This window comes from Manacus candei, unplaced genomic scaffold, assembly GCF_025592945.1.
Source record: "Manacus candei isolate 608988 ecotype Guabito, Panama unplaced genomic scaffold, ASM2559294v1 h1tg000109l, whole genome shotgun sequence".
Classification (NCBI taxonomy): Eukaryota; Metazoa; Chordata; class Aves; order Passeriformes; family Pipridae; genus Manacus; species Manacus candei.
Window position 1 is genome coordinate 1,012,189 of NW_026138157.1, and position 23,337 is coordinate 1,035,525.

Genomic DNA, 23,337 nt, shown 5'->3' on the forward strand with positions numbered 1-23,337 from the left:
TCAAACCCTATTGAAAACCAAGCAGGTGTCTTGCTCTTCCTGCCCAAGAACCTCACTCCTCCAGTGTTCAGTCTCAAGGGTAATATATACATACAGATAGTGTGCCAAACTGTGTGATTTCTTTTCTAGCTCTTTTCCCCGGCTAGTGATTGGCCCCATTTCTCTATGTGTTTGCATTTCTAAGGACGTCCTCAAAGGTAACACTTCTCTTTTAGATGTTTAATTAAATTGTTGTAGAGAAAAAAGATTCTTCCCTGGATAACCCTCTTAGCTGGTCCTTCCTCCACTCACCTGTCCAGCAGATTCTGCACTCCTTTCTCCCCTCCCGACCATCAATTTGCTTGGCTAAACAAACTGAATTCTTAATCTCTTAAAGAGAGATTGTACATCTCCCTGATCATTCAATTTGTCCTTCTCTGTTCCCATTTGCTTCATCTTTCTTGAGTCTAATGTGCTGCAATTGTTTGTGCCATGGTCACTGTAGAAAACACTTGCTCCTAAGTCTAATTTATCAGTAATCTCCCTTTCACTCGAAGTATTCTTTTCTGCACATGCCACAGTAATTGCCAAAGTTTTACTCCCCTTTCTTCTGTTAAATGTTTTTCTCTCCTCCTGAACTAAAACTCTATATGGAATTATACCGAATTCATTTGGCATCCAATGTTGATTGGAATCTCTCATTTTTTATGGGAGGCCATTTTACATCCACTTTTCATTGTTGGAGTTAGCCTTCAGACCAAGGCAGTACCCAGCTGCACTGGACTGGGGAATTCATGGTAATACAGTTTGCCCCAAGGAAAAGGGAAATGAAAATGTTTCTGCTGTGTGACAATTGTTTCTGTCATTTCTGTGCCAGTGACCAATTATGTCTCTACAGAAAATGGCTTCTGTGAATATGCCTGTGGCAAGATGGATGGTAGACAGTACGTGGGGCTGAGAAGGGCAGAGTCACTCTAAAAATCAATAGCAAACAGAACTGCCTGTGCTAGATATTTTGTTCCCTGTCCTGTCTCCTGGGAAACAGCAGATGCAGGATAAGGACAGATGATCTTATTCCCAGAGGTTTGGATATGAAACCTCTCTCCTTGCTGCCTCCTTCTTCCTACAGCAAGTATGTACTGTGGAGTTTTTGCTTAATTTTCAGATGCTGTAATTCCTATCCTTTCTATAGTAATTCTATATTTTTCTATCTGTTTTAATAAAATATTTTCTTTCCAGTTTACAGAGAAATCCACTGAAAAGTACTAAGTTCAAAGACAGTCCATGGACACACTCTTCACTTCTTCCGTATCTTCAGAATGATACAGAAGAAAACAAGATACGTACATCACTGCTATCAAGTCTTAGATTTGAAACATGAGATGACTGTGTAATTCACTCCTACAGGAGGGATGGTGTGTCTTACTTAGCTCTTCAGGCTTGTCTGTTGGTTACCTGAGAGCAAATATTCTTGAAGAACTCAACCTGTGGACAGTCTCCAAAAAAATTCTAGAACTGAGACTGATACCCAAGATGAGAAGAGTTTGAGAGAATGGTTTTAAACCAACTTTGTGCCTTCTCAGTCCTGTACTATTCCCTGCTCCCTTGTGTGATTTGGACAACCACAAGGACCTGGCTCCCATGTGATAGTTCTGCCCAGGATCTCCATGGGGCCCATCAGTAATCTAGCCTATCCAAATTTAGCATATCCACTCCCTATATCAGAGATTGTGAGAGGAGGCCTTAGAAACTAGCCTTGTAGGTCTCTGTTTGTGAAGAAAGGAATTCCTCATACATCTGCATATAGGTGTTTTATTGACCAGTATATGCATAGGAAAAAACAGTGAGGGGATGCTATTAGTCAAGTTTGGCAGATACTGCTGCATCACATTGTGTTCTGGCAGTTTGCCTTGAGCCAAAAAGGCTAGACTCAATTTAGGTAATTTAGATAATTTATGCAGCAACTGGCTAAGAAGGAAGTTATCTCATCACTATGTAGGTCATTACAGATATTCTGAGGCTACAATTTTGCTTTAGAGGACAAATAATTATAGATAATTTAAAGCAGGATAGGAATTTAAAGCAGGGCTCCTTGACCTTTGACTTTGGTGGCCAGGTGGGCATCGTAAAATTCAGAGAGCAGAGCTTGTAGTTATTTCTTTGAAGGAAAAAAAAATCATGATTCCACAGTTCTCTATGACACCATTGTCACCTAAAACACCTGGTGGTGTTTTGATTACACGGAGCAGTTCACTCCACCACATCAATTAACTACAGTCTCCTGGGGAAGTTCTGGGGAATTGCTGAAACATGCCATATGCAATGCTTTAGATTTTGAATATGTGTATTTTAACAAGATTATTTCTTAATATTTAAAAAGATTGTTTAATGAAAGCTGAAATAGATTGAAATTGTTTCAAAGACATATATATAGTGCAATTTTACACAGTTTTGTATCAAACCCTACCTATTGAAGATAACGTAGCTGTACACAGGAACTGACACATGCCTCAGTAAACAGTAGGAGAAAGCTGGCAACAACTGATAAATATAAATTAGCTATGAAAGTGAAATGTTCTGCCTACACAGTGTTACACTTCTTATTACATGCCGAAGGGCCACAAAGTACACCATCACCATATGTTTGAAAACTGCCATGACTCACACGGAATAGGCTGATGAGTAACAGTATCTTCCTTCCTCAGTGTATAACACCGACCAGAAATCTGCCCAGTAAAGGGTTCCTTTGTGGGGAGCAGTTTAACATGCCCCCTATCCCTGTAATTAATTGCATAACTACAAAATGTTGCTGCCAGGTTTATCGTGCACCAATGCAGAAAGCACTCTAAATATCTTTAAAGGATGGTTCACACGTTTGTCATTTCCCACCCCACTCATTTTGCAGCCAGAGGAGGCTGGAATGCTGTGTTAACTGTCATTCTCAGTAATTTCACTTCTTTTCTTTCTCTTTGAATTTTTGGTTGTGAACTTGGTTGAGTAGTGCCCAAACCTGAAGTTCTCATTGTAAACAAGTGAGATTGCTTTTCTAATTTACATGTAAACATACAGTAGAACTAAAAGCTGAAATGGCATTGTTAATTAGATATAAAATTGAACACTGACTGCTAAGTGGCTGTTAGATAATACCTATAAATTATAGACTCAAGACAGTAAGTAATAATCTGCTTTGCTGCTTTTAGAGAAAGTGTGAACCTCATGATTTAAAAGTCTGAGGAGAATCTTTCTGAGATGGAAACATATTCTGTCCAGTGGCAGCTCTTCAGCCACGTTGTCCCAGTGTCAGCCTGTTTTGCTCAGTCCTGTGGCACTCAGATTTATGGCTGCAATACCGTGGTAACTGTTAGGCAAGCCCAGCAAGCTTCCAGATGTCACACTGAATAGACCCTTCTTTTCCCAACTGCAGAAGCATCAGAGAAGCAGCAGAGCAGCACAGCAAATTAATTAATTTTTAGCATCTCTTGTCAATTAAAGTTGCTCTATAATAACCTATGGCAGAGTTGATTTTTTTCTTTGAAGTGAACTTGAATTCTTCTTTGGCACAAATTGGCACCTGTGGCTATTTACTCATATGTCAGCTTAGTATTTTGTTCTGTTTTTCATGGTGGAATTTTCATGAGGCCTGAGGAAACTGGAGGTTTTCCAGACATGACAGTAAAAGTGAAATACTATTTTGGTAAATGTGAGAAGAAGGTGGGTAAATCCAGAAGACATTTTCTTACATAATCATTAGAATTTAGTTTCCATTTTGTCTTTTATTCTCCTACAATTTTGTACAAATAAGATTTTTCTACCAAAGTATTTGTAGTTTACAGCTACTAAGGTCAGAACTGTCTTGACTTGTTTTTTTTTAAAGAATATTTATGCTGTGTCATACCAGCTATTTTCTATATGACACTCCAGGATAATACAATCACTTGGAAGGCAATCAAGGCAGTCAATTAATCTCTTTCGAAATTTGCAATTCATGGATTTTGTCTTCTTAAATAGCCTTGACTACAAAGTCTGTTTTGTAAAACAAGACATAACCCCCCTTGCCCTCCCCCAAGAATTTACACTTCTAATTATTCAAGTCATTCTAGAAATTAAAGTCTGTAACTTTTCTGGAATCCTTTAAAAACAGCCAATGTCTGCTACGCCCTGATCACCATATGAGAATTTTTCCATGGCAGGGACTTCTTACAATTTGTCAACAGGAAGTTCTTTTACAATGAGATATGAATAGTGACCTGAATTTCTTATGAGTCTGAAACTTGTGTTTTGCCTGTTAATGTGTTTTGGCTCAGCTGATGGAAGTATCACAGCCAATTCTGCAGCTGAATCATATCAGTGGGCTCTTTGGAGGCAGCGGTGTGAACAGAGCACTGCTGAATGACGGAAATTCTTGAGTGGCGTGGGGGTTGCTGGAAACTCATGCCAGTCATGGTCCATCACAGGTGCAGCTTCAGGGCTGCCCTGGCTTAGGATGAGTGCTGATTGCCTCCTGCCAGCCTCGGGAGATGTATACAGCCATTTTTTCTGCCTCCTGCTGTCTCAGGCCCTGGTCACAACACCCCTGGGACCACCCTAAAGATGAGAACCCGCATACACCAACAAGCAAAATCACTGTGCCTTTCCCTGCAAAATATAAGACTCAATTTAAATGTGTATCTGGTTTGAACTAGTAAAACACAAGCCACTATATGAAATGAACCAAGTCTTCAGAGCATTTGACAGTGGGGAAATTATTACAAAATAATACTCCCGAGTAAGATCACACTTAAAAAGGGATCACGCAATTTTTTGCCTTTACTGTTTCTAGCCAAAAGCACTGCTTTTGCACTTCCACAGCATCTGCTATTTAAATGTATCAGTCATATAAATTTCACAATACCTGGGTAAATCTTAATCCATTAATGAATGCAAAGTCAAGGCACAAAGAAGTGATTTATATAATAATGAATATTAATGAGTATGTACTTCAAGATAATTACATTCCATGTACTTATGAACTCCTTTTAAGACATAAACTGATAAGAAATAAAGTAAGTTGTGCTTCCCTTACTATTTTTTTCCTGTGAAATAAACCTGAATATTCAACTATGGGGTTATTATTCTGTGAATCAGTTTACAACGATCAGTGGATATAATTTTTAATATGAAAATGTTATTATGCATATTACAGTTCCAAGCATATATTATCCTTTCCTGAAACCATTTCAACCTTCCAGTCTTTATGCAAAAGACTGGCCCATGGGCTCTGCACAGGATGCAAATTAAGTTCTTGTTTGGCTAAATCTGATTACCCTGTAGGGTACCAATCTTGCTTAGTGACAGTAGAAGCTAAAAATTGCCAACAGGAGAGTCTGCTTAAAATGGGGCCAGGAAGGGTCAGCTCCTAAATAACAAATCTGAGTTTTGAACTAGATTTTAATATTATCCCTAGGAATGTTCAGTTAAACATAGAAGCTGTCTTCTTAGTAGTTGCTACCACTACTTTTAAAACCCACAATGAAATTGAGAAATGCATTTAATTTTTTTAAGATGTACAGTTTGTTATCAATCATATTTAAAGGTGCTATAGTCTATTCAACCCAACCTTTAGTCACTTTGCCACTCAATCCCCATTTGACACTTCCTCTTACTCCTCTCATATTCTATCAGAATTAATGCTCCAGTAGAGAAATTCAGTGAATAGCAAACCCCTACATAGATTATCAGAACACAACCACCCCAAGTCAATTCAAGCTAACTATTCAAATATTACCAAAATACTGTTGCTTTATTATGCACTTACCGAGTGCATGAGACAGATTAAAAGGCACATGCTGACACTACTAAATATTAAATACTGCTGTTCCTTCTGACAGGATTAGCTAAATACCTAAATGATAAGAACACTCCCCTGTATTCTTCCCATACTCAGAAAATGTGTACAGAAAAGTCACTCTTTGATCTATTTCACTAGCTTCAGCTACTGTAGCAGGCCTTCATATATATAAAAAATTTATTTTTAGTAGTCTTGGGCAGCTCCTTAGTTTTCCTTTGATGTATAAAGGTTTTATGATCAATAATATCTGGAAGCTGCTGGCATTATTACAATTGCTCTGAGTCAAGAAAAAAACAAACCAAAAGCAATGCAACACTGGTGAAAAGGATATGGCTTTTGTCTGTTCAGAAAATGTAATCATCTCAGTAAATGTATGTGGGTTTTGGTAATGAGACTCAATATTTCAGATGGATTATTTTTAATATCTTTTCACAGTGGCTTTATTAGATACTCTAAATCAGAGCTCAACACTTACCTAATAGATAAATACCTCAGTCCTTCAATAGGGTTTAGATGAAGGGACTCAGTACTCCACACAGAATCCTAATGAATTTGAAGGGGCAAATGGATAAAACCAGGCCTGCTAGAGATAAGCCTGGGAGCAACATGCCTGTGTTTGAGGGACAGTGTGCTGGGGAGGTCCTTCAGTCTGTTGTCTCAGGAGAGATAGGGGACAGAAATCCATGTGGCAGCAAAGCCACAAGGGATATTGATGTGTTAGAAACCATGGAAGTGCTTGAGAATGGGCCGTCCCCATGTGCTGAAAGACAAGATGACTGGCCTTGTTGAACTTGAGAGATGTGGGAGGAACTCAGGGAAAAAAGGAGAGTTATAAAATTTGGAAGTAGGGGCAGGCAATTAAGGAGGACTACAGGCATGACATGAGATTATGTAGGGAAACCTCCATCCCTTATTGGATGGGAGGAAAACATAGTGACAAGGGATGAGGAAAAGGCAGAGATACTTAATGCCTTCTTTGCCTCAGTCTTTAATAGCAAGACCAGTTGTTCTCCAGGTACCCAGCCCTCTAATCTGGAAGACAGGAACGGAAAGCAGAATGAAGCCCCCATAATTCAAGCGGGAATGGTCAGTGACCTGTTACACCACTTAGACACACACTGGTCTATGGGGCCAGAGGGGTTCCACCCCAGGGTACTCAGGGAGCTGGTGGAAGTGCTTACTGAGCCACTTTCCATCATTTATCAGCAGTCCTGGCTAAATGGGGAGGTCCCAGTTGAAGGAGGAGGTTGTCAAATGTGACACTCAACTACAGGGCCAGGAGGATCCAGGAAACTACAGGCCTGTCAGCCTGACCTCAGTGCTGGGGAAAGTGATGGAGCAGATCATCTTGGGTGCCATCATGTGGCATGGGCAGGACAATCAGGGCATCAGACCCAGCCAGCACTGGTTTATGAAAGGCAGGTCCTGCTTGACTGACCTGATTTCCTTCTGTGACAAGATGACCTGCAGAGAATGAGGGAAAAGTGGGTGTTGTCTACCTTAACTTCAGTAAAGCCTTTCACTCTGTTTCCCAGAGCATTCTCCTGGAGAAACTGGCTGCTCATGGCTCAGGTGGGTGCACTGTTCACCAGGTAATAAACTGGCTGTTTGGCCAGGCCCAGAGAGTGGTGGCAAATGGTGCCACATCCAGTTGTCAGCTGTTCACTAATGGTGTGCCCCAGAGCTCAGTCTTGGGACCAGTCCTGTTTCATAACTTCATCAATGATCTGGATAAGGGGATCGAGGGCACACTCAGTCAGTTTGCTGATGACACCAAGATGACCAGGAGTGTTGATCTGCTGGACTGTAGGAAGGCTCTGCAGAGGGATCTGGACAGGCTGGATTGATGGGCCAAGGCCAGTTGTCTGAGGTTCAACAAGGGGAAGTGCCAAATCCTGCCCTTGGATCCCAACAACTACACAGTACTCCAGGCTGGGGCCAGAGTGGCTGGAAAGCTGCCCAGCAGAAAAGGACCTGGGGGTGCTGGTCAACAGCAGGCGAACATGAGCCAAGAGTGTGCCCAGGTGGCCAAGAAGGCCAATGACATCCTGGCTTGGATCAGAAATAGCGTGGCCAGTAGGATCAGGGCAGTGATTGTCCCCCTGTACTCAGCACTGCTGAGACACCTTAAGTGCTGTATCCAGTTTTGGGCCCCTCATGATAAGGATATTGAGGGCTGGAGCAAGTCCAGAGAAGGGCAGTGGAGCTGGTGAAGAATCTGGAGCACAGGTCCTGTGAGAAGGGGCTGAGAGAACTGGAGTTGTTTAGCCTGGAGAAAAGGAGGCTCAGGGGGGACTTTATGTCTCCCTACAGCTACCTGAAAGGAGGTTGTAGGGAGGTGAGAGTTGGTCTTTTCTGCCAAATAACAAGTGATAGGATGAGAGGAAACAGCTTCAAATTGTGCCAGGGGAAGTTTAGGTCAGGTAGTAGGAAAAATTTCTTCGCCAAAAGGGTTGTTGGGCAGTGGAACAGGCTGCTCAGGGCAGTGCTTGAGTCACTGTCCCTGGAGGTATTTAAAAGACAAAGAAGCTCAGAGTGGAATCCTAGCATGATCCATTGTGTGCTCATACTGGTTTTAGGTGATCAATACTAAAATTACATGTTCAGAAAACAGTTTTAACTGTGAATTTACCGAAGCACAATCCAAACCTTCCATCTGAATTCCCACAGCTCCCCCATGCCAAACAACACATATCTGCATGATGAGGCATATTAATTCAACCAACATCGAACAGTTTTTTCCTTGGATTAATTCTAGCAGTGAATCAATTTCCTGATCTGGTTCAGCAGGCAGACACAGAAATGTCTGTGTTAATGGAAGTGAGCAGCTCAGGAGATGAAAATGCTTTTGATTGACCTCTACCCACTTAAAGCATGTGAAACTACCTCAGGGATCTTACACACAGGCTGTCAGAACATATGGTCATTAACCACCAGTCTGGTCCCTCCCTTTCTGGGGTATTTTCTTACAGTATCCATTGTTTTACATCAGAAATATTTATTAAAGTATGCATTCACATTATGGTCAAAGTTTATATGCTGTAAGATATGATTTACTGTAAAACCCTGAAGACTTACATTACATACCCACAGTAGTCTATTTTAAAAAGTTATTTTTCTAAAGGTGGCATTTTGTAAATTTTTAATTACAGCACTGATGCAGTGTAACATTCACAAATATTTTTGCTAGAAGTATTGGCTATTATCTCAGCAAACACCATTAATTACTGTTTTAATTTACTAATAACACAACACTTACACAATTCAGTGACCACTTTAGCACTAATAATATCATCATTGTATGCAACAGTGAGATCCACTACTATATCATTAATATTTATTTCATCTTGCAAAGGAATTATTACAGTTGATACAACAGACAAAGCTCTTTTTGCTCCAGCTGAAAAAGTCTGTGAATAAATCATGTCATGTTTAGATATGAAAAACAGGTCAATGGCTACTGAGATGATGTTTCCAAAAGCAGAACCTTCCCTACAGCAAAGCTTTAGGAAAATACACTTCATCTGACAGCATACATTTTTTTTATCAGAATCCTCTTAGTAGGTAGTGGATAAAAAAATCATTTAACAGTATAAAAGGGGAGAGAGAAAATTCTGAGGAAAGAAACTTCTTTTAAATTACAAATACATGGCATAACACTTTAAGACTTCACTTGAACCAACATGCTTCCAAGTGATGTTACATACCTGGAGGCCAGAAAAATCACCCTCAGGTGGGTAGTTTTGAGTGCCTCAGAGAAACTGTTGAGAACAGCATCTTTTTTTGAAAGAAATGAACCAGGAGAAAGTAGTGCTTACTTGCAGTAATGTTGTTCTCCTTACAGCAGTTACCAGTTTCCTCTTCTACCAAGATTAAGTGGCTTGCATCTGCAATAAAGCATCTGCTTTATTGCTTGGCAACTAAAATCTTTACCAGTTATAGGTTAGAGGAATTCTTCTCCAAGGAAGACACATTCCTTTTAATAAAAAAAATATATTTATGAAGATCCTACTGCATTAGTAATTTATAGGAAATCCTATCTTAAATCTTTACTAAAAATATTGAATAATCACACTGAAGAGAGGATTATTCAAAATGGATTGCATATATACTCACAAATCATACTTGTCCCTTCATCGATTTCATATTACATATGGATTGCTACTGCCCCAGACAGGCAACTGCTGCAAAATGAGGCATTTTTGTCTTTATATACTAATATGGTTGGTGGAGACATCATTCTGTGACCAGAGTTCAGGAGAGCAGACTGAATCACATGTTATTTAGCAGCCATGGTTCTGTGGTAAAAATGTGACAGTCATTATTACCCATTCCATTTGATGTAAACGAGAAAGAGTTTTTAACAGTTTTCTTAGTTTTATTTTGGTGGAGAAATATTTTATATTTTCTTGGAATAAAGGGTAAAGGAAATCTACGTAGTGATTATAACTTAAGACCAATATTGACTTTTATTGACATAGTTTAACAAACAGACTCAAGCAATTATTACATCATTCAGATTCTGAACATCACTATAAACATGTTTATACCAGGCCTAGCTACTGTTGCATTCTTCACAGAGCTGTGATTAACGTTCTACATTTTTCTTTTTCCAACGAAGCCACCTCAGAGCTCTTGCCAGTGCTACTTGTCCCATGAGGAATGTGATCGTAAAATTACGTTTATACCAATCTCTAGGATTCCAAAGCCAAGAAAATAATCAGCACACAGAACAAGAACAGGAAAAGGGTACACAATTATATTAAAATATCCTTTGGCATTGACAAATGACAATTCAGTGATAACCTGCATTTTGTGTTCTTTGTGGTAACACTTTTCCTGCCTAATAGGAGTTAAATAACCTATGAAAAAGTCTACGTGTATATCCACATCCATGAATGGACTACAGGGTTCTAACTGTATTTGAAATCAGGTAAGATAAAGTAGTTAACACCATATCTCATGTTTCAAAAGTAAAGCTGATCACCAAACTATCTAGCATGACTTCCTGACAGTGCTGTGCAATGGCTAAGATTTGTTTGTAAGTGGATGTGTCGAAAAGGGCATAGTTGGCCACCTGTGAGGGCAGGGAAAAATAAAATCAAATCACACTTCAAATATTATTGTATAACCCAATACAGGAAACATTATCTTTCTACTGCAGTATCCTTTAAAGACGATGCCTTTAATATTGCCGGAGTTAGTCTTTACATCTTTAAATAATTTAATTTTTATGAAGTGTGCATGGCTTCTGGAACCAGTTCAAGTAATACCCAGAATAGTCTGTATCAGCCCTTTTTGACCTCTGAGAACTTGCTTCAAATTCTTGCCCTTTTTACAAAGTAAAATAATATCAAAATTTCTTTCTAATTTCTAACAAGAACCCTGCCCCCATTTTGTAAAGTGCTGCACAAGCAGCAATAGAATACATAGAATCATAGAACAAGCAAGGAACATTAAACACTAGGATTTAGGTCTTCTCTTGAGATCTTTGTGGGAAATCTTGCATGTACAGATCTAACATAAGCCCGAGACACTAACCTCTCAGTAAGGACAGTAGCCAAATTCACACTGACAAGCAACACTGAGCTACCCCTTCAGATGTCATGTTAAATCAAAATATCATGCTAACATTGCAACTGTTTCTCTTCCCCTTTCATGTTTAATTTCCTATATCCTTCTTGAATTTTTTTCCTAAACTAGACTGTATTTCCAGTCTAGGTACCCTGAACTAAATATTCAAGGCATCTATGCACAGTTATTACTTCCATTTTATCTAAATTTTAGAAGTTGCAACACTTCAGCTGCCACAGTTTTCAGGCCAGCTGGCAATACTGCAAAAGAACATACAGCTAAATGCATAAACAGATTTTTATAACATGACCCCTCAAAATTAGAGTGCCAGTAAAAAGCTCTGCTGCTTTCAGGGCTGTGCAGTTCCACTTTGAAACTACAGTGATGCAGCTGACACTACCTGATTTTACAAGGCAGCAACAAGGAAGATCACATTTAAGCACAAAGCCTGAATTCTCTCACCACGAGGATGGGACACTATCACAGAGTCACTCCAACAATGGCAAATGGTGACTAGTACCAAGATAAACTACTTGCATTCCTATTTATCAGTTATAGGCAATTTGAACAACAATCCTTCCACTAAAAGCAATTTCTTACTTTCCATCTGTAGCTTCAGTTTATAGTGAGGTTGCCCCCCTGTCCCCCATGGGCAAGACAGATGTCTGTATTTGTTTTAAATATTTTTTACAGTTAAATTGTTCTTACAGGAAGAACCTTAAACCACAATTTGTTAGAGATCAGTTACAGTGACAGCAGAACTCTCACTAGCATTGCACCACTAGGAACCCAGTAACACTCGATACTTTTGAGCCCAATAACCTTTCAATCCAATACAGAGAAGAAAAAGAAGTTGTGGTTTCATATTCAGTGGGCAGCACTACTGTGACTGGATTAAGTGCTGTCCTCCTCCAGCTTCCCATTCCTTCCTCATTTCTAGCCCTTTGTCAAGTGTTCACAGCTACTTGCAGGGTTATGTGTGTTCACAAGTAATTTTTCAGTCCTTTCAGATCCCCAACCCAGTTTATCAAGTTATTGTACAAACAGTAACATTGAAACACTGAAACAAAGATCTTGTGAAAAGGTGGATGTGGGTTTACTAAATTATAGCTGAGGTTCTACACAGCATGAGTTCAGGCACTCAGTTTACTAATGCCCTGCCACACAAAAAAACCCAAGGCTAATCACTTTCATTTTTACTATATGCTTGCAAAATGATAGAACCAAGAATATTAAATATTACTTCAATGAAACGATTTTCTTTCAAGACAAATCACATTTATTAGTCCTCATTTAACAGTCAACTAGAATCTGTTATACAGAAATTTCAACCAATTTATTTGCATATTTATCAGTTTCAATTAGCAGCATGGAAAGATCCATGCCCTAAGATAAAAAAATTGAGTGCCTGATCTTGTCTCTTTAAATATCAGACACAAGCTTCATCTGTCCACTAAATAAACAATAAGCAGTGGCAGAACTCAAACAATAATGCAAATTTCTGTCAAATACTCATAATAGCATAAAAAATGTCTAAAATTATAGTTTTAGGTGCTGTTTCACCAATTATGGGGAAAAATGTTCAAATTTTAAACTTGACCTTATCTTTCTCTTAGTCTGTAATGTATAATGGTCAACATAAATACCTTCTACATACCTGTTATACTGCATATGTTTTCTAAAATTTTTACTTAGAAAGTCCTTGTAAAAGTCAGCCATTTCTTCTGCATTCAGTGTTGCTTTTTGACCTAAAAATAAGTGTTTGTTTAACAAAGTCAAGATAATTCTTTGGATTAAAACCCTGGGTTCAGATGCAGGAGAGCGAGGTCTGACTCCTTGCTCCTACAAGCTTCCTGTGTAACTCTGAATTTTATCTTCCAACTTTTCAAAACTTAGCTAGGGAACACAGCAGATTAAAAATACTGATAATTTTGAAGTTGACATAGTTCCTAAGCCCCTATTATTTATGGAAGTGATTAAGTTTATCAGCCCTTAGATGATTTAGGGAACTAGTGAACCCCTATGAAAAAGCCCTTTTATCCTTTGAATAAAACTAATTTCTCCCAGGGCTGTAAGTCTAAACAATACCAGTAAGAGCACTTAGTTATTTAAATTTCCCCCCTTAAAGCAAATATTGAAAGAACACTATCCATAACTGACATGGTATTTTCAGATGTATGTTTTTTTCTGTTACTGTTGATAAATTTCAAGTAACTTATACCAAAAAGTGTATGTTCTGAGATGTCAGACTTACAAACAATCTAGTGATTCGTGAAGAAACAAATACAAAAGATGATTTTGAATGTGCCATTCATCAGCAGAATATAAAAAGAGGGACAGGAAAACCTGTGGATACAACACAGATGTGTAATCCTGAGAACCAACAAATATTCTCAACTCTACCAGACAATTCCCATACAAACCTTCTGGAACAAAATGTCCCTACAATGAGAGTCAAATGTGAATGTCCCAGAGAACATGAATATGGTGAGGGAGATGGAATTGTGATATTCAACTTGTTACTGTTTCAAAACGCATTTTAAGGCTCCTGAGACTGATCACAGAAGTGTAAATTATTGATTGGTTCTATTTGTCATTATTTACAAAACGAATATGTTACAATGGATTAACATACTATGGGATAAATTTGCTTTAAAACTATTTGAAGGTTGCCTTAGTAAAACCTATAATATGTTACTTAATATTGGTATCAGCAGAATTGATTAATTATGTAGAACAGTAAATTTTGTTTCAACTGTTCATGTATATGGTTATTGTCTATTTTTATATACACTCACAGCTGTGTAATAGATGCATGAAGTCAATATAATTATATTTTTAAGGAAGGTACATGCTCACTCTTTTTTATCTCTAGGGTATAAAAACAAATCAAACACAAAATAGCAATATAAAAGAAGTGTTTTCAAAACAACACAGAACTTAATTAAAATTACTTCTCAACCATACACTGATCACCAGGATACAAACAGAAAAAAAATAATGGTCTGTGACACACAGAACGTCAGAGCAGTTGCTTTACTAAACTCAAACAGATCATTATTCTATGAACAAAATGTTCAACCTCATACTACAATGGCCAATTCACTGTTATTATGAAGGCATTTTGTTTTCAGTTTCACATAATGAATTAGAGAGGCAACTATTTTACAGCAACTGTGCTCAGGCAAAGACAGGCAGATAGCAGCTGCCATCTCCCCAGAAGCTGTCTTATTTCCCCTGAAGGAAAAATATTGTGTTCATTGTATACACTACGGACCTGAAGGCAAAGATTGTGAATTTATCCACCCAACTGTAACATGCAGCCAGCTCACTGGGTTAGGAGGTGTGAAAGTAAAAAGCCCCTTTCTCCACAGGCTATAAAACTATTATATTACTGGGCTAAGATTTCAGCACATCCCCTCCTGCTGCGGGAAAGGAATTAGGGGAAGAAGAGTGCAACAGATGATCTGACCCCCACATGCACATCTCTGAAGAGCTCCTCCCTTCTTTTTTTATCATGCTCCTGAAAACACTTCTAAATCCTACCTGTAAGATTTACTTTTGACAGAAGACAAAGAGCAGAAACTAACAAAATTCAAAGTTAAGTGGAATTCAGAATGCATCCTAAACTTTAAACAAAGATCTCACTAACCTGTTTCATCTCTCATTTCCAGACCCTTGGCTTTCAGTCTTGAATAAATAAATTCTTCTTTTTCCTAAAACATGTTTTTCCACATTAGAATCTGATGTAGTCAGTCCTTGAAGTTAACCATTGTTTTTAATTACACAGCAATGTGGTGTTTAACACCCTCTGAAATAACTAGCAACAACTCATTATACTTGGAAGTGTCAACTAAACATTTTCCTCAATCCAGTGAGTTAGTTAAACCTGTAACTTTGTTACTTAGATCCTGCTCTCTGCAGGCCTCAATTAATTCATGCAAGCGTTCTACTGATACTTATAAAACTTACTTGTGGAATAATGCTACAGCTGAGCTTCAGGATTGTTTGACAGGATCCAAACTTTAAATTTATAAGACAAACTATGGAGATGTGCTGTACTGTGTAACTGAGGTTTTGAGCACAGAGAAAAACATACCGCCTAAAAAAAATTAACATTACTTAGATGGCAACACAATAATTGTGTGTTTTTCAAACTTAAAAAGCATTTCCGTGGAATTAAAAAAAAAACAAACAAAAACAAAAAACCAAGCTTCATTTCTGTCTGGGATCTTGGCAAGTTTTGGGAGCATATGATGTTCAAAGTTCATCACAAATGATGGGGAATTACTGAACTGTTACCATGCTTCAAAAAAACCCCAGAGTATTGGTCAGGAGATGCTGAAATCAGGAAAGAAGACAGGGCATGACTGAAAATTCCTCACTTTAGCACTGTTGGGGTGAAACGGTGCATGTCCCTTTTTACTTGTGGTAATTACACTTAATTTCTCTCACTTAGGACAGAAGAAGACAAGCTACAGAATCATTTTCAACGGCTGCTCTAGTCACAGACAGGTCTTGCATGTCAGGCAGCTACAACTTTATACTTTCAGCACAGGACAGGATAAAAGGCAAATATTCTGTAATACTAAACAGCAATAAAACATGTGGGATTTTTTTAAAGAGATGAATGACAAAAAAATATAATTTCCGCAAAGACACTGTGTTTTAAAAGAAACCGTGGCAGTTACCAGCCACTGAGGGCGGGTAGAACCTCAGGGAGCCCACACCTCCCAGTTTTGGGTGTGCAGGCGGGCGCTGAGCGGCAGCGGGTGTTGTGGCAGCGGGTGTTGTGGCAGCGGGTGTTGTGGCAGCGGGTGTTGTGGCAGCGGGTGTTGTGGCAGCGGGTGTTGTGGCAGCGGGTGTTGTGTCGGGCTCACCTGTCGGAAGGCACAGTTGTGCCGTGCCCAGAAGCGCTGGTTGCAGGCCTGGGCCTCCTGCCGTGCCTCCCGCAGCCGCCGCTCCAGGGGCGACTCCTCGGGGGGCACGTAGAAGATGACGGGGCGCAGGTTGGAATGCTTGTCCGGGGGCCCGATCCAGTCGTTGTGGGAGTGCGCGGGGGGGCTGAAACCCAGGCCCTGGGAAATACAGACGGAATTCTGTTATGAGCACTCCGGCTCGTGTCTTGATTTGAAATAAATCCCAAAACTCCACGCAACCTTAAAACATACAAGCATAATACAAGTTCCAAAATTATGCATGTTCATTTACTGTAACCAAGAACAATGAGATACGTTTACAATTTACTTTTAAAAATGCACTACAGAGAAGATACTTTTGACTCTGTTACCATAGACATGAATCACAGCATGTTTTTTTAAAAGCACATTTTGTGTTTTCATTTTTCTATCACTAACACTCCACTTCGTTAAAATACGTGATGGCAAGAACTAGCACGTATGCAAGCTTTTTATGGCACTGATCTCTGCGGTCTGGTGACCAGTGACAGCACTTGAGGGAATGGCATGATGTGGTGCCAGGGGAGGTTTAGGCTGGATATTAGGAAAAGGCTCTTCACCCAGAGGGTAGTTGGGCACTGGAACAGACTCCCCAGGGAAGTGGTCACAGCCCCAAGGCTGACAGAGCTCAAGGAGCTTTCGAACAACTCTCTTAGGCACATGGAGTGATTCTTGGAGCTGCTCTGTGCAGGGCCGCGAGTCAGACCTACATGATCCTTATGGGTTCATTCCAAGTCAGGTCGTTCTATGATTGTAAGTTTACCAAAGCCCGGCGTTGTTCCTGCATCCATGTGACCACACACAGCGTGTACCTGCCCCGGACGGGTTCGGGCAGAGCTGTCACCCAACCGCCCCGTCACTCACGGCCCCGCCGGGCGACAACAAACCCCGGGGGCCTCGGCAAACACACCCGCGGCGAGAGGCCGCGGGGAACGCGGGTTTCTGCGGGGAACGCGGGTTTCCATCGGGACGCCCCCGCCCCACCAGCGCTCCCCGCCCGGGGCTCCGCGGGGGCGTCGGCCCCCGAGCCTTCCCCCGCGGCCCCCGCAGGAGCTGCCGCCCCCCCGTCCGGGTTTACCGCGCTGTCCGGCCGCTCCCCGCGCTCAGCCGCGCGGCCGCCGCCGGCGGAGCAGGAGGAGGAGGAGGAGGAGGCGATGAGGAGGCGGCGGTGGCGGCGGCAGGAGCCGCCCGCCCGCAGCAGCAGCGGCAGTGCCGCCATGCCCCGGCGCTTTACGGCGGTGCCGCACGGGCGCTGCGGGCGGGGCGGGGCCGGGACGGGGCCGGTCCCGCCCCCGCCTCCGCCTCCCTCCGCGCGGCCGGGCCGGGCGGGGCTCGGGCGGTTCGCGGCGCTCGGCCCGTGGCGCAGAGCCGGGCCGGGCAGCGGGTCCTGGGCCGGGCGGCCGGAGGGTGAGTTGAGGCGGCGGGGCGGGGGCGCCGGGGACGAGCCTCCCGCAGGTGCCTCCGCGGCAGCCCGTTGTCATTTGCCCGCCCCGCCGGGCCCCGCCGCGGGGGAGGCGGGAGGCGGCGGCCGTGGAGGGGCCGCGGGCGGCGGGTGCTGAAGGGGAGCGAGGTGAGTGCGGGGAAGGCGGCGCTGCCCCGGGGTTGTGGCACAACCGCTGTTTTCCGCTCAGCCGCTGTTCTCCCTTTCCCCTCCGGGTTCTCCCTTGGGCTTCGGGTGTCCTGTTTGTTCTGCGGTGGCTTCAGCTGCAGAGCAGGTGGGGAAGGGAGGGCTGAAGGCTGTGGGTGAGCGCGGGGAGCTGGTGGTGTGGCAACTCAAGCATCACCCCTGCGGCCCGACCGCGAGAAAGGTGTAAAAAAATGAGAGAAAGGGCGGTGAAATATCAGCCAAGTGGTTTATGCCTATTGCTAGAGATTTTTAAAATAGCTTCAGTGCTGAAGTGCTTCAGGAAGTGAAAGTTGCGACCTGTGCTTGCATAGCACTTAAGCAAGTCTTGTTCTCCTTTGCCTTACAGTTCATCTGAAACTGGACGAGAGAAGAGGAATGGATATGGGTAACCAACACCCATCCATAAAACGGTTGCATGAAATACAGAAAGAAGTCAAAGAGATTGAACAGCAAGTGGCTGTCTTCAGTGGTCTGTCTACCGACCGAGATTACAAGAAATTGGAAAGGAGCCTTACTAAACAGCTCTTTGAAATAGATTCTGTAGACACGGAAGGGAAGGGGGATATCCAGCAAGCCAGAAAGCGAGCTGCCCAGGAAACAGAGAGGCTGCTGAAGGAACTGGAACAAAATGCAAACCATCCGCGCAGACTGGAAATAGAGTCCATATTCAAGGAGGCACAGTCTCTTGTGGAACGCGAGATCACGCCTTTTTACAAAGGAGGAAACTGTATTAGTGACGAATTTGAAGAAGGAATCCAGGACATTGTGTTGAGGCTTACCCAGGTGAAAACTGGAGGGAAAGTTTCTTTACGCAAAGCAAGGTATCGCACTCTGACAAAAGTGTGTGCTGTTCAGGAGATTATAGAAAATGGTATGAAGCAACAGCTGTCCCTGCCACTCTCTAATGATGCACATCCTTCTGTCGCCAAAATTAACTCTGTAATGTGTGATGTGAACAAAGCAAGAGGAACTCTTATTGCTCTTCTGATGGGAGTGAGCAGGAATGACACCTGCAGGCACCTGTCCTGTGTGCTTACAGGCCTCATTGCTGATTTAGACGCTTTGGATGTCTGCGGTCGCACAGAAATCAGAAATTACAGAAAGGAAGTAGTAGAAGAGATCAATAAATTGCAGAAATACCTGGACTTGGAAGAGGAAGCAAATTCTACTCACGCTTATGATTTGGCACAAAATCAGTCCATTCTAAAAATAGAAGAGATCCGCAAGAAGATGAAGGAAGTTAATTCTTTACTTTTAAAAACAGAGAATGCTTCTGATTTGTATTTGGGATCCAAAGCAGAATTGCAGGGATTGATTGCCCACCTAGATGAGGTGAGTGCTGGAAAAAATCCCTGTATTAGAGAGGCCAGGAGAAGAGCAGTAATTGAAGTTCAAACTCTTATAACATATATTGATTTGAAGGAAGCACTGGAGAAAAGGCAAATGTATCCAGAGCAAACTGCTGCCGAACATCAGTCTCATAAAGCAGTTTGGACTGTTCTTGGAAACTTGTCTCAAATTCAGCAAGAGGTGATTTCATTTGATGGAAACAGAACGGATAAAAACTACATGAGATTGGAAGAACTTCTTACAAAACAGCTTCTGGCCCTGGATGCTGTTGATCCACAAGGTGACGAGCGGTGTAAGGCTGCCAGGAAGCAGGCAGTAAAGCTTGCACAGAATATTCTTTACTACCTGGACATGAAAACAGATGAATGGGAATACTGAAACAGCCACGGCCTGACACAGAAGAACACTTTTTCCTCTGGCACTTTATGCAGATCATTGGCAGCACATAATAAAGTGGTGTGTTCTGTGCTTGCTGAAATCACGGAGATTGCATAAGCAGTTGACTTGGCTATATGTCTGCTATCCCACGCAGTCACCCACTTGCCATGGCAACTGTCGGTACACCATCAGCAATTCTGGTCACTGCTATAAGCAAAGAAGTGCAATTCTCTGAAGGAATAGCTTAATACTTGAACAAATGGCTTTTTTTCTTTCTTTCTTTTTTTCTCTCCTGTTTTTGTTTCAATAGCCTTGTGCAATGTTCAGTGAATGCAGATTTTTCAAAGACACAGAAACTTCCTTATGGTATAATACTGGCAAAATTATTTAAAGAGACTGGACGTGAAAATTAGTATTCAAGCATGAGGCTCCATCCAGCAACTTCACAGCAGTCTGGATATACTCTTAATGTGCTGCTACAACAGAAAGTATTAAGGGCAAAAAGCCTGCTGGCTTCTGGATTGTACTTGATTTATTCCATCCATCACACCGTCTAGATTTCTCAGTTAATGGAGCCAACTGCAAATGAGCATTTACATAGGCAAAGCCAATTATGTCAATTTTTTATAATACCTGAGCCCTTTGATTTGCAAAAACACATCTTTTGTTGGTGGAAACTCTTTCAAGTCATTGCTTTAAGGTACTGAGACTTGGAGAGGAAAATCTGTGCGTTTATACCAAACAGATAAAGGGGATTTCGAGGATTTCAAACTGCCATCCATAAACCCTTGAAAACTGCACTGAACTTTATTTAGTGGCTGCTTAGGTGTCTTTTAAAACTCTGCTGTTGCATCTTGTTTTCACATTTGGTGAAAACAAACAGAATTCACTTTGAAGTGAAACGAGCATTTTGGAATTATTTTTGTAAAATTAGGTAGCTAGCTATAAAGATGTCCTAATGATGTAAATGTGTGATACATGGTCAGGTGTGGCTTCAAGAATGTCTTGGAAAAGACTTGTGGCAAATGTCTCTCCTTGCAACTCATCACTTAATTGTTTTATTATATTCATAAATAAGCTTGCTTGTACAATTGTATGCACCTACCTTTTTGTTTGTGGCTGCTAGTGCCAATGACATTTCTACTATGGCATGTTTTTTGGCATTTTATGAGAGCATGGCATTAAAACGAATTAATTATAAAGATATATTCAATTATGGATAATTTGCACTCAGCTCTTTCATGATGAACTAGGGAATTACTGTTCTATAGATGATGATTTGCACCACTTTAAGGAGTAAAAACCATTTCAGATGTTAAATATTTTTAAGATCTATTTTTGACTGATTAGAGAAGACAGTACTGTCTGTGAGAGACAAGTGCCTTTATGACACTGCTAACTTGCACCGTCATATGTAGATATAGGAACTGTTTACTGGCAGCTTGTTACATTTGTAATCTTTGCAAACTGGATTTTTCACATATATATCTAATTCTACTATAGGATATGTCAAGTTAACATGGTAGAATAGGTGACAGTTGTCCTGTAGAGTCCCAAGAATGAGTATCAAATTTGGGAAATGTGGATTCTGCTTAAAAACTAAAGTATTGACGTGGAGGTGGGGGACTTTGGGCAGGTCTTCTATACCTATTGCTCCAAGAAGAATGTGTTCTGTAATATACTATGAGATGTTGATTGAAGGCTGCATACCTTCAGAGTGTGAATAGATTTTGTTTGTGATTGTACAGGTGTTTGCTTTGCAAATCTGCTTGCCAAAACTGATCTAATTGAGTGCACTGCCTAAGGCACAATTTGGCAATGACAGAATGTTTGTTGGAGGATTCTCCTTGCTCCTTCAGAAACGCAACCCCATTGAATTTATCTTTCTTTCCCCCAGAAGAAATTTCCCCTGGTTAAAATTCCAACCTATATTTGAGTACTGTGTGGCTAACACAGAACATTAATAGTGTTATACACCTGAATTATTTTACTCATTTCAAGCTTTCTACACGTTTGAACTGCAACTTCAGATTTGCACTTACAGTTTTAGGAAAGATAAGATTTTGATAGCATAATGATATTATTAATTTTTCTTTAATATTACTGTCAGTTCTGCAGTGATTACTTGTAGTTTGTTTAAACAATTTGGTGTCTGTGTTCTCTGGAGGTTACATGTAGTTTTATGAATGTTTGAGCCTCTTACGTAAAGATGAATAAGTATAGTTATCAGATCTGTTCTATTTTAAATTTGTCTTTTAGCTTTTCTGAATGAATTATTATACCTGCATCTCTAAGAAGGCAAATGTGTAAGGTTAGTGTAATTTTGACTGAGTTCAGTAGCAAGGTATTATGTGGATTAAGCTTTTTTCCATTGTTCTGTAATCTAATAAATTGACTATTTAAATTTTATGGTAAAATCCTCATCTGGAATGGGATTAGTTCACAGTTTTTGCATGAATGAAAGTAATAAAATAAATATGCTTAACCAAAAAAAAAAAAAAAGGAAAAAGAAATGCACAGATTTCTCAAAAATTTGCTTCTATGCTGAAGAATGTAATTTCTCTGGTTTTTTATGTCCAAAGATCGAGACACACACAACTTTTCTTTCTGATACAGCAGGCTGAAATAATCAGCAAAATGTAAATGGACCAAATGGCAAAAGCCTGCATTTTAGTACTATACTGAAATAGAACAACTTTTCTGTGTGCTGTGTTATTTACCTTAGAGGAAAATAATCGATTGGATATTTGGGGGAGAGGTAATCCTGCATCGTGATTCCTATTTGTTAATTGAATTTATTTTTAAACTAATTTTCTTTAGTTATTTCAGTGTTTATTTTTGTTGTTTGCCGCTCAGAGTGGCTTTTGTGTGATACCAGCTTGGAAGAGATTTTTGTTAAGTACAATTCCTACCTTTTCTATTTAACAGAAATCGATGTACGTGCTCCTAATGGTGTATATGTCTTCAGTTATTGCTGTGTAGGATATGGCATTTGTATATACAGATTCAAGATTAAATATTGCAGTGTTACATTCTTGATTATTAATACAAATATGTTACTACTTTTGCTAGGTATTCATTTGAATGTTAAGCCCTGATGCCTTTCTCTATTTATGTTTGAATGTGAGTTATCAGAATGTAAATGATTTTTGTCCTAGAGAAAGTGTTTTTATTAAACATGCAGACATAAAGCTCTCTTCTTTCTCCTCTCCTTCTTTAAAAGTCTGCTTTTTCACTGCTGTAATTATGAAAATAAAGTTCTTTGTGTGGATACCACTCCTACTTGGTAAATCTGTTGCCTTTTGGTTTTCTCTGCGTTCAACCTTGAGTTAACATCACATCAGTCATTGCTTGCATTCCTTCTTCCCTGGCAGCTTTGCATCCTCCCGGGTTCCAGTTGGGTGATCCCTGCAGGAATGCTCGTGGCTGTGTTAACGTCTCGCCACTTTCCTGCTGGAGGATGCCGCCGGAACAGATGAGCTGGCAGAACGGGCGGCGTTGAGTCTCTTCGCGCAAAGTCAGTGTGGATTCCAGAACCTCTAGCAGGAGTTTAGCTAATCTGGTTTTCAACTGTGCAGATGAGGCAGGTTCCCTGATTGTTCTGGTGGCTCGGTGTGTTTTTTCGAGATGCAGTGAGCCACGTT

The 23,337-nt window shown here is 40.8% G+C and overlaps 2 protein-coding genes across 4 annotated transcripts; one reads left to right on the forward strand and one right to left on the reverse strand.

Annotated features, from left to right (window-relative positions):
* Positions 1 to 10,256: 10,256 nt before the first annotated feature.
* On the reverse strand, positions 10,257 to 17,592 carry LOC127461588 (cytochrome c oxidase assembly factor 8). 2 transcript variants are annotated; one of them, XM_051769547.1, is made up of 5 exons: positions 17,417 to 17,592; positions 16,261 to 16,458; positions 15,033 to 15,096; positions 13,038 to 13,128; positions 10,257 to 10,500 (listed from the first exon to the last, which is right to left on the reverse strand). In XM_051769547.1, the coding sequence occupies exons 1-5, from the start codon at positions 17,555 to 17,557 to the stop codon at positions 10,395 to 10,397; spliced, it is 600 nt and encodes a 199-aa protein (XP_051625507.1). In that variant the 5' UTR covers positions 17,558 to 17,592; the 3' UTR covers positions 10,257 to 10,394. The 2 variants fall into 2 exon arrangements, with proteins under 2 accessions (XP_051625507.1, XP_051625508.1); XM_051769548.1 differs by lacking the exon at positions 10,257 to 10,500 and adding an exon at positions 10,507 to 10,883.
* Positions 17,593 to 17,654: 62 nt separating this feature from the next.
* On the forward strand, positions 17,655 to 22,984 carry BAG5 (BAG cochaperone 5). 2 transcript variants are annotated; one of them, XM_051769526.1, is made up of 2 exons: positions 17,655 to 17,745; positions 18,312 to 22,984. In XM_051769526.1, exon 2 carries the CDS (start codon positions 18,341 to 18,343, stop codon positions 19,691 to 19,693), a length of 1,353 nt encoding a protein of 450 aa, XP_051625486.1. In that variant the 5' UTR covers positions 17,655 to 17,745; positions 18,312 to 18,340; the 3' UTR covers positions 19,694 to 22,984. The 2 variants fall into 2 exon arrangements, with proteins under 2 accessions (XP_051625486.1, XP_051625487.1); XM_051769527.1 differs by lacking the exon at positions 17,655 to 17,745 and adding an exon at positions 17,774 to 17,908.
* Positions 22,985 to 23,337: the final 353 nt, after the last annotated feature.